An 11,455-nucleotide genomic window follows, 5' to 3' on the forward strand; every position below is an offset into this window, starting at 1 on the left:
GTGTGGGTTGTGGTCTGGGAAAAGGGGGTGTGACCTGGGGAGTGGTCTGAAGAAAGTCCTGAGGATCTGGAAGAGTAGCCTCGAAAACTGCCTTTGGCCTGAGTTTTCCCAGCCATGCATTACACATACTGTAGTTCTGTTTTAGATTAATGTCTAGCGGTTACTCATGGCCTGCTTCCCTGCCAGTTGACTCTTCACTTATTACTGATAGTGGCATGAGTCACTGACCACCTGATACTTACAGGTAGCTCCTGGATTGTACCTTTTTCTAGCATAGATTCTTGACTTTGTTTCCTCAAGGCATGCCACTAATAACCCAGAGAATAGTCTGGATAGAACATGATTCCACTGCTGAAAGTAAACTGTACGGGTAGAAGGCTTATTAATTAAAACTGTTTGTTTGCTGAAGTTGCATTTGCCCTGCTACAATACAGAGCCCAAAATGCTCCAAATGCAGCTGTTTAATTAGGCAACATGAGCATAAAATAGATTCTGTCTGTAATCCACCATAAACACAAAAGATCCCAAGTCAGTCTCTCTCTCTCTCTCTCTCTCTCTCTCTCTCTCTCTGTGTGTGTGTGTGTGTAGAAATATGTCAATCTGTTTACAAGTCTGCAATCCATAGAATGAATTTCTGCAACTACGCTGCTCCAGCTTAATAAGAATCCACAACTGTATAACTATCAGTGAAGGTTTCTTAAATACCTCTGAGGGTATCAGACAAGGAAGTTCCCTGCCAAAGAGGTGAGGAAAGAAAATACAGTAACAACACCTTTTGGGTATGGAATAGTCTACCACTGTTCAAACACAGAAACTACTGATAATTCTGGGAAGTCAGCAAAGTTAGCAGTCCAAAGTCAACAGAGTGCAAACCTTGAAGTATGCCAAATTGCAAAGTAGATGACCCTTCAGTGTTCCCTCTCCTTTTATGTGTGGCTTGGCTCAGGCATGCAGTTACATAGAAAGCTTACACAAATACACCAATGGCACATCTAGCTCATTACTCTCTATACCAAGTGGCAGTGGCTCTGCAAGGTTTCAGACAGGGGAGATTCCTAGCCCGACCTGCATCCCAGGGACTGAACCTGAAATTCTCTGCATGCAAAACATGTATCACTAAGTGTTCACCTGCTAAGTTTAGGAGGAATACTTATTTCACATAAGATCCACATTCTGGTCTTAAAACAGAGAAATAGTTAAGGACAAAAATCTTTGGTGAAAAACTTAGCAATGTTGACTACCAGAGATACATTGGATGTGCCTTAAGTTAATGTTCAGAATTCCAAAGAACTAAAGGGAATGTTCAAGTGTACAGTAGACTACACCAACCAGGAAGAAAAAATGTATTGGAATATGATCCTTTCACTGAACCATGAGTGACTACATCTGACTCACCATGAGATAAGATTTTATGTGGTTCCAGAATGTTCTTCCACAAAGACCCAATAACGTTCCTCCCCCTTTCTTTAGTAGCCAACAGGGAAGGATATTCCCTGACCCAGACATCATAACCTTCGGTTGCTTGCAACACCACAGTTGAATACTGAGCCCATCCACAAGACTTCTGCATATCTATTACAGCAGCCTTCCCCAAATGGAGCCTCCAGATATTTTGGACTACAACTCCCATTATGCCTGACCATTCTGCTTGAAGCTGATGTCTGTCTAAAACATCTGGAGGGCACCACAGGGAAGGCAGTGTTTTCAAACCAATCGCTAGGTCAAACCGCTGCATACACTGAGAAATGGGGTGGGGGAACCCCAAATGTACGTATTCCAGACAATGCGCCTGCACTCCCTTTTTGACAGAGTCCAAACTGTATGCTGCTGGGGCACAGGTAAGGTGCAACGTAACAGCCCATGTCTTGACTGGATTTGAGGGCCAGGCCCTCATGAGCACCAGTGTGTTCTGCACTGAACGTCCACAGGTGTCAAAGGAGCTTAAATGCACATTCAGAAACAGGAGGGCAGAATCAGAAAGGATGCTTGATCCTGTCACCAGAGACACCTTGACTGTCCCCCAACCCCTTGCCATGTCACACTGCAATCCCTTCAGTTTCCAGAGAGAGTGACCTAAGCATGTGGAGTTGCTTGTCGGGAAAGGCAACCAGTGACAATAAAAAAAAACCCCTAAAAACGGGCATCGAAGTAAAATCTGCAGCTCTTTGAAGTGCATGAACCTAACTCCTGAATATATATATATATATATATAGGCGCTGAATTCTCCCCCACCCCTCCAGCACGTGCCTCCCTTCCCCACTTCGGACCCCTGCCCCCTCGGCGCACCTCTCCCTGCCCTCTCGCGCCTACCTGTTGCTGGGTTCAAGCTGGGTCTCCTGTGCCTTCTGCCGAGCTCTTTCAGCTCCTCCTCTTCTTCTTCCAGCCTCCAGGCTTCAGCCATCGACGACAAGGAGGAAGAGGACCCCTTTCTTAGGCTTCCCTCTGCTCCTCCATGGCGTGGCTTGGAGCTGCCCTTGCGCCTGCACCTGCCGCTCCCGCCGACCGCAGCCTGGAGAGGAGGCAAAGCGTCCCTCCTGCGCCGCCGCCGCTTCTTGCTTTCCCCCTTCCTCGAAAGTTTCAAGCGCGCTCTCGGGGAGGCTGCGAAGGCCTCGCTCTCTTTCTGGTCTCGGCTAGGGAATGGCAGGAGCTGGGAGGGCGCTTGCCAAGAGAGGCTCTCCCAGCTGTGGCGGCCGGGAGAGAAAGAGAAAGGCAGAGGGAAGCAGGAGAAGGTGGCGTTTCCCTGCCCATTCACAACATTCCGGTATCAACAGGAAACTGGGCTGCTGCCTGACACTAAAACAAAAGGCGAAGAGGGGGAGGTACCTGGAGCAGCGAGCAGCAATCAGAGCGGCGGAATGCGAGGGGAGAGCGGCCTCGTGGCTGAGGTGGGCAGGGAGGGAAAGAGGCAGCGAGAGGTGGTCTCTGAAGCGCATCCCCCCCACCCCAGTTAATGGTATAATCTGGGACCCCTTTCCCGTCTCTCTCTTCTGGTTTCTGGCAAGGCGCGCTGCCTAAAGGCATTTCAGAAAGCTCCTCCCAACGCAAAAACAACAGCACTCCTCAGCAGAGATTGAAGAAGAAAAACAAGGCCTTGCCATGGTGAATGGCTCCTGTCTTGAGAGGCTCTCAGGGAAGAGCCCTTGCTCAGTGGCATTATTATTATTATTATTATTATTATTATTATTATTATTATTATTATTATTATTCACATTTTTATACTGCCCTTCATCTGAAGATCGGAAGGGTGGTTTACAGCAGTAGAGAGTAGGGCGACTGGCTTTCGAGGCAGGTTCAATCCTTGGCAGGTAGGACGGGGTGTTCCCTGGCTGAAACCCTATAGAGCAGCTGCCAGATAGTGTAGACAGTACTGAGGTAGATGGACCTATGTTCTTCTGTCTGTTATAAGAGCATAAGAAGAGCCGCTGGATCAGGCCAATGGTCCATCTAGTCCAGGACCCAGTTCTCCTAGTGACCAACCAGATGCCCATGGGAAGTCCACAAGCAGGAATTTCCCTGTTTTGGAATCATGGCGTCATATCAACATCTGTGCTGTTTACATTTACACCAAAAGCCGCCTCTGCCAACACGCCAATGCTCAATAACCCTCAGTTACTGTTTTTAAGGAGGTTACAGAAGGGTATGATTTGGCTATAATGTGGTTAAGCCAGGCATAATAGGCTTCAGGATTTCATGGGATGGTCTAGCTCTCTTTCCTTCACATCTTTCAAGTGTTGAGCCGTGGATTTGCTACTCAAGAGATGTTAACCAGAACCCTCCAAAGTTAATTAACGTAGTTTTCCATAAGATGTACAGCACCAGTGGCATCTTGCTTGCCACGGTGTTAGTACAACCCATGTTGAGGTCCCCACAAAAGCGCACCACTCCAGCCTCAGGATCTTTTGGAATGCTAAGACATGTGTAACACTGCAAGAAAAAACTAGAATGTAATTCTTAAACTGCAAAGCGCAGAACCTAGAAATACTGGTGGTGCCCTAGAGGCTTTGTGCCCTAGAAGGTTCTTTGTGCCATCGCGCCAGTTCTAGCTTATTCCAACAATATATAGTTCCTTCCAATGAGGCTTCTTATCCCTTTTACCACTTTCTCTCCAGTATCCAGAGCATGGAGAGGCAGACTTCAGGCTTGTGGAATTTGCTTTTTGTTTTATTAGACCCCAGAGAGCTGGCAACTACAGCCAGGTTTGAAAAAACATACACTTAGAATTAAAGAGCATGGTGGCTTCTGAGTTCAGAGATTGATATATATATATATTAAGTACCTGAACTGAACTGAGCTCACAGTCCTTTCACAGGAAAAATCAGCTCCTTGTTACACCAAACTTTATTAGGTGGTGAGATACTCATTTTGTTGTTGCTATTGTTAAATATTTGGGAGTCAGAAATCCTTGCCAAACTACTTTCACTCACCCAGAAAACTACCAGTAGACCAATTCTCTGCCTACCCCTGATCTACAGTATGGCAGTCGCCATTTCAAAGCAGGAGAGGTGGCTATCATGCAACTTATTAACACTGTGAAGTTCTGCCAGTGGTAAATGAGTAAGCAAAGCCCTGCAGCCCACACAATGGCTGCAAGAAAAACAAAGGAATAAGCAGCCCATGGTTAACATGGTATTTGCTGCTGTATTTGTCCCAGTGAACAATAAATACAAATTAAGTAGACTGATATATTTTCCTTGGGATAATGTTGATGAGATTACAGTCCTCATGAACTGAGGAAAAACACTTATATTAGTTGTTATGTGTTAATAAAATGGAAATGTTTAAGGAGCCACTGTTTCTTTGCAAAGGAGGAAGATAGGGAGAGAACCAGAAGAGGTGGAGACCCTACAACTTTTCTCCCAGCAGAGGAGCAACTGTGACAGCAGAGACGCCTTCTGAACCAAAGTAAGATACCTTTCAGTTTAGGTGCCAAGTAGTTGTACAATTTTTTGCAAGGGAGCAGGATGGGGAGAAAACCAGAGCAACTTGGCAGTGTCTCCATTACCTCATTGGCCATATCCCTGTGACCTGGCAGCTCTACCAAGTCTAGTAGGCACCAGCTGCCAGTGGGTGAAAACAGTATTTTTGAGAGGGTGGCAAGTCGCCTTTCAGGTTGCTACAGTCTAGCATTCCTGATCTTTGAAAGAGGCTCATCAAGAAATGAAATTTTGATAACAGTAGTATTTTCTGAGATATTCTCCAGAGCCATTCAGTGATAACAAGAAGTTACCAGGAAATGCAAACAGAAGCTTATGTATCATTCTTCTATACATCCACATACAGTATCTTGCTTCCATTACCATTTGTCTTGGCAAAGTGAGATTTACTGTTGTGGGTACCTGCACACACCTACAAGATAACATACAGAGAAAATCAGAAAAGGCTCAGGAAACACAGCAAAATAAATCCCAGCTTCACCACTCGCTCCACAACTAGCACAGAAGCTGCCAACACCCAGAGACTCATAGATTTGCAAAACAAATTTGTAGAAGTTTAGTCTACATTCCTAAGATAAAACTAATGAACACAATGATTCTAACACCCATAAAAATTCCAAGAGCTTGCGATTACCTAAGCATTAAGGTTTTGTTTACTTTGGTTTTCATTTAGTAGAGTTAAAAGATTCAGAATGCCATAATGACGTTCACTTAATTACGTAGCACGCAGATATGCCTCTTGTTCTTCTTGGAAGTAATTACAGGTCAAGGCAGTCAAAATTTCACTGGGAATGCAGCTTGCAGGGTGGATAGCCTTTTCTCTTTAGCTTGCAGGGAGAATAGCCTTGTCTCTTCATTCCCCCACTGCAGTGGAACTGAGATCCTGCCATAGCAAGTGCTAGGAGCCTTGTGGGAGGGGAGAAATCCCAAAGATTCCAGCAGTGGGGCGGGAAAGCAGTCTCCATTCTGATCTCTCTTCTGACCCAGCCTTACATTATCTGCCCCCTGCACAACGTGCAAAAGGTGAAGCGGGCCATGTTCACCTATTTTCCTCTGATGGACCTAAAGTCCTGTCTCCTGCTTCCCCGCCCAGTGGTCTATAGAGATTATTTTTTATTTTATTCGTTCTTACATTTGTATTCCACCTTTTCTCCAAAAAGCTCAAGGAGGCTTACATATCTCGTTCTCGCCTCATTTTATTCTCACAACAACCCTATCAGGTTAGGCTGGGAAACAGTGAGCATCATGGCTAAGTTGGGATTTGAACTCAGCTCTCCCAGGCCCTAGTCCAACACTCTAACCACTACACTATACTGGCTGAGAGCCACTGGAAACTTCTGCTGTTTGATTCAAACATAATTCTAAGACAAACTGTGGCTTAGTGTGAATGCACAAGCATGAGGGCTCCCAGAGAGGAGATTGCAGCTGCTATGCTCCTCCCTCAGTCCTTTGGCTGCTATTTGCCAAGCTATGGTTTGGCTTAGCATTTTCTCTGAACTTGGGCTAATGGTTTGTCTGGACGAGGCATTTTGTCTGAAAGTTTGTCTGGAGGAGGCAATTATAAGCATTGTTGTTGTTGTTTAGTCGTTTAGTCATGTCCGACTCTTCGTGACCCCATGGACCAGAACACGCCAGGCACTCCTGTCTTCAATTATAAGCATACTATGTAAAATTGCTAGATACAATAGAACAGATTTAGCATAACCAAATCCTAAGTGAAATGCCATTACATTTTGCAAGCTGTAACATTAAACTAGAGTTCTTTTAGGGAGTTGCATGTTTCTGTGATGATTCTAAGATCTGGAAAGACTTTGCAAATCAAGAACCTTGAATTTTAGCTGTCACTCTGGCAGATGTGTGTCTCTGCCAAATGAAGTTATGTGAAGACATATCTGTAAGCATCCCCAATTTTAAAAGTTTTAAGATAGAAGATTGAAAGTCTATGTGGGTCTGAATGCTTTGCAACCTTTGCTTTGTGTTTGAAAGCAGTAGTGTGTTTGTTTAAAGTATGTATGTATCATTTGTCGTGCCAGCATCTCTAGGCATGTAGAATAACAGTATCAAATATTACAGTAAAAAAGCAATGTGCAATAAAACTAAAATCTAAATATAACAAGTAATCCAAATACATTGACACTCATAATAGCAGGGTTTCCCACAGACATCTGGTTGGACACCGTGATAACAGGATGCTGGACTAGCATGGACCATTGGCCTGATCCAGCAGATTATTTTTATGTTCTTATGAGGAACTAGCAAAGGCCTTCAGCATGTGCCAACACTATAATTGCATTGGTCTGCTACTTGTTTGTTGGGGAGGCCATTCCAGACTATGGGTGCCACCACAGAGAAGGCACTCTTCCTAGTTGTTGCTAGATGGACATATGCAGGTTGTAGCACAACCAGGCAGGCCTCTGAAGATGACCTGAGTGTTATGCCTGGTGACACAAGTTCAAGCACTCCAGCACAAAACAGAATTTCTTAACGCTAACACAAACTGGACAGGAAAACTAGTACATTGAAATCACCAAAACTGCTAAATGGTCTTTCCAATATATGGAAAAAGAATTATTGGGTTTTGTTGTGCATATTACAATAAATCAACATAAATTTTATTTTCATTGTGCTCAGCAACAAAAATTGAGCTCAGTTTTCCAGTAGATGGAAAAATTGAAATACAGAAATGAAATTAAGATAGTCCCAGATTTTGAATGATGCCAGAGATTGTCAATCATAAAAGCCATAGAAATCTCCAAAGTGACACAAAAGAACTGATCACAGAGATTGTCAAAGTTGCTCTTTCCCATTTATAATTGTCACGGAACCTTGTGCTTCTGTCTTCATAGACTATTTTCTTTGTCTGAACCCGTAGCAGTAATGCAAATAAATTCTATTTACATTATTACAGGAGTTAGCTAAGACAGAGAGTTAAAACAGAATTTGTTTATTCTGGTTTTGATCCTTCGACCAACCTTTGCGCTTAAGAATTTCTACGCAGTACTTCAGATAGGAATTGTTAGTTCAGGTGTCTCTAAAAGCTACAACGGCTTTCAAATGCAGAAAACAAGAGAAAAGAATAATAAAATAAAGCCCTGAATAAAAAGGGAACATTGGAAAGGGATGAATATAAAAACCACAAGGAGTGGCTTGCTGACTGCGTGGTTGGTTTGTAGAGTGGCTGTTGTTTGTAGAGCAGGGGCTACCAATTCTAGTCCTACTGCAGGAAAGTAACAGAAGAAGTAGATGAGCCAGCCAAAAAAGGGCAGGCGATTCCATGGGAGAAACTGGCATAGAGCTGGAAGAGAAACCCTGAAGAGCCACTGCTACTCAGCAAGGACATACTGATCTAGATGGACCAGTTGTCTGACTCAGTATATGGCAGCTTCCTATGTTGCTTGAGGTACAGGTGGCCTCAGTGGTGCAGAGTGCCTTCCATCAGCTTCTGCTAGTGACCCAGCTGTGCCCCTGTCTGGACAGCCTAATTTCTGTTGCCTATGCTCTAGTAACCTCTAGGTTAGATTACTACAACATGTTAAACTTGGGGGCTGCCTCTGAAGACTGTTCGGAAACTTCAGCCAGTTCAGAATTCAGCAGCCAGGTTGCTCATCGGGGCAAGATGGTTTGAGGATATAACACCAGTCCTGGCCCAACTCCAGTGGCTGCCAATTAGTTTCCGGGCTCAATTCAAAGTGGTGGTTTTTAGCTACAAAGCCTTAAATGGCTCAGGACCGCAATACCTCAAGGGCACCCTCTCCCTATATCAACTGGCCCAGACCATGCAATCATCATCTGAGGCCCTTCTTCATGTGCCTCCTCTACAAGAGGTCTGGAGGGTGGCAACATGAGAACGGGCCTTTTCTGTGGTGGCTCCCCATTTGTGGAGTGCTCTCTCCAGGGAGGCTTGCCTGGCGCCTTCATTACATATCTTTAGGTGCCAGGCAAAAATGTTTCTCTTCTCCCAGGCCTTTGGCTAATTCATCTACAGCCATTGAAACTGGATGGAGGGTTATGTTTTCGTTTGCTATTATGGTATGCATGTATTTATTTTTAATTGTACTCTGCCTTGTGATCCTTGAATGAAGGGATGTACAGAACTTTAATAAATAATAGTAATAATGATAATAATGATAGTAATGATGTATGTCTTCCTACATTCCTAATGTAGATTACTGTGTGCTGGAATGGCTTTGTAGCAGCAGCTCTCTCTTCCTCTGAGAAAGGGCATCCAGTATCCATTGACTGGACTTTTTGATGGTTCTTGCAATCATCTGAACAAGGAAAATGCACAAAGCTGTGGTCTGAGAAGTATAAATAGTTACTTTGTTGATTCATTGTTCTACTAAGACTTACTCTTTTGAGCTTTCTTTGTTGATAGTGGCACTTTATGTGACCATATAAGCAGTCACACCTCAAATTAACTTTTAATTGGAAATTAGTAAAATAAGGATTCTACTTCTGTTTGAGAGAGCTTGCAAACATAATAGCATTTCTGCAAAGCTGACCTAAAATCAGAGCGCTGCAAATGTCTCTTTAGCAGTGATGGCAAGAAGAGTTGAGCTGCCACCGATTAAGAATTGCTTACGTAGCCTAAATATTAAATCAATTTCTGGCTCTGAGGCAGCCCAAGGCTGGAATTAATGTATCTAAAAGTGGAAGGGAAATCCCTGTTCACAAAGGAACAAAAGGTTAATGGATTAAGAAAGTAGAAAAGCCAAGAAATAAGAGGGGCCTTTCCATTATGGAAAATGTTACTTATGAATGTGACAATAATATTGATACTATTATGATATTACTTGATTAAACACAAAGGTCTGTCCAGAAGAATGGTTGGTTCAGCAGATTAATTAATATGAATAACTTCAGGTTCCTGGAGGGCAAGCACTGATGGTTTAATTTTTGTTTGGATTCAGTGGGTTCACTGATCCTGTTGGTTTTTTTTTAAAAAAAACCAACAACTTGACAATGACATATCTATAGTCTTCAGCCTTTTTTTGTCTCCTCCATCATCTGGGTTCCTATGTATTATGACAACTTATAGATTCGCGAAACACCATAATAAGGCTTTAAAGTGGAGGTTTGATGTGTTAGGAAAATTAGAGCTATTTCATATGATACATTTCCTACATGGATTCCAGTTTCCATTCAGAAGTAGCATGTACTCTGTGCAGCATGAGTTTGGAGAGACCTTAATTCAATGATAGGGCGCATGTGTATGTGCTCGTTTTGCATACAGGTTCAGTCCCTGGTAGGGCTGTCTGAAACCCTGGAGAACTGATGCCAATCAGTGTAGATTGGGGTGACTAAACCTGTAGATTGGGCTAACTAAACCTGTTTCCCAGATATTTCTGGACTACAACTCTCATCCTCCCTGAGCACTGGCCGTGCTGGCAGAGTCGGATGGAAGTTCATGTCCAACAACATCTGGGAGGAGGCAGAGTTTCCCCATCAATGGAATAGACACTCCTGAGCTGGATAGACCAAGAATTTCTGGGTTTCATATGTGATCATATAAGATCATGATTTCAATAACTGCAAGGAAGTCCGGGTTGGTGATAGGTGCCCAAGTAATGATGTGTGCCACTTTTTAAATTTATACAAAACAAAAAGTAGTGTAGAAATAAGCACTGTGGAGTAACTCTCCTATACATTGCAACAAGAAGAGCTAAGAACAACATTTATACACCAAATATTTGTATTAAACACACAAGTTTGTTTGTTTGTTTCAGTCAAAGTTTATACCTTAAGACCTGACGTGATAATTTTGAACGATGGCTTAATAGGAATGCAGTTCTTACAAGTGGAAAGACCAATCTGGTATTTTAAAGCAACTTAAAAATCCGCCCCCCTTATTTCGGAAAAGTTGTATATCAGTCTTCTCATTCTCAGTGATGCAACGCTGATGCCTTTGCATTACTGCTTACAAATCCCAACTTTCTACATGAAGCTTATGCACAGAAGCTCACAGCTAACATCATCCACACCAAACATTTAAAGCACTCTTACGCCATCTCGACAGTCGTTACTTCCCCCAAAGAATCCTGGGAGCTGTAGTCTCTTAAGTGTGCCCACAAAGCTACAGTTCCCAGCACCCTTAAGAAACTATGGTTCCCATGGTTCTTTGGAGGAAGCCATAACTTAAAATGATATAGGAATGCTTTAAATATACATTGTGGGGCTGGCTCTAGACTCATCAAAGTAGTGTTTCAGTTTAAAGCGTAAATCTAAACAGGGAAAACGGGTAGAGGAAAACGGGACTCTACGTTGCCATCTGATGGCACAATGTTATATCACACATGCAACTCATATAAATCACTTTTTCTTTACCAGTCTAGTAGAGTCCTGGGTGTGACCTTAAGTGTTTACATCAGGCACTTCCTATGTAATTCATGCTATAATGTGCCTGCAATACTGTTACCACAAATCTGACACCTGCACTGGCAGTATGCAGAAACAGTAGAAGATTTCAGTCTACCAGAACACGCGAGGTTACTGACTTTAAGGTACCATCCTTGAGTAAAGGA

General features: G+C 43.3%; 1 protein-coding gene across 5 annotated transcripts in view; it reads right to left on the minus strand.

Moving 5' to 3' along the window:
- The window catches only part of SH3D19 (SH3 domain containing 19), a 61,870-nt gene extending 58,984 nt beyond the window's left edge, over nt 1–2,886 (minus strand). The window contains exon 1 of one of the 5 annotated variants that reach the window (XM_028745000.2): nt 2,311–2,886. In XM_028745000.2, coding sequence (XP_028600833.2) covers nt 2,311–2,401 — 91 coding nt within the window. In that variant the 5' untranslated portion in view covers nt 2,402–2,886. The remainder of the gene's footprint in view (nt 1–2,310) is intronic. The other 4 variants (XM_028744999.2, XM_028744998.2, XM_028744997.2 and 1 more) reach the window with 4 other exon arrangements.
- Between the last annotated feature and the right edge of the window lie 8,569 nt (nt 2,887–11,455).

Source organism: Podarcis muralis, chromosome 9 (assembly GCF_964188315.1).
Source record: "Podarcis muralis chromosome 9, rPodMur119.hap1.1, whole genome shotgun sequence".
NCBI lineage: Eukaryota > Metazoa > Chordata > Lepidosauria > Squamata > Lacertidae > Podarcis > Podarcis muralis.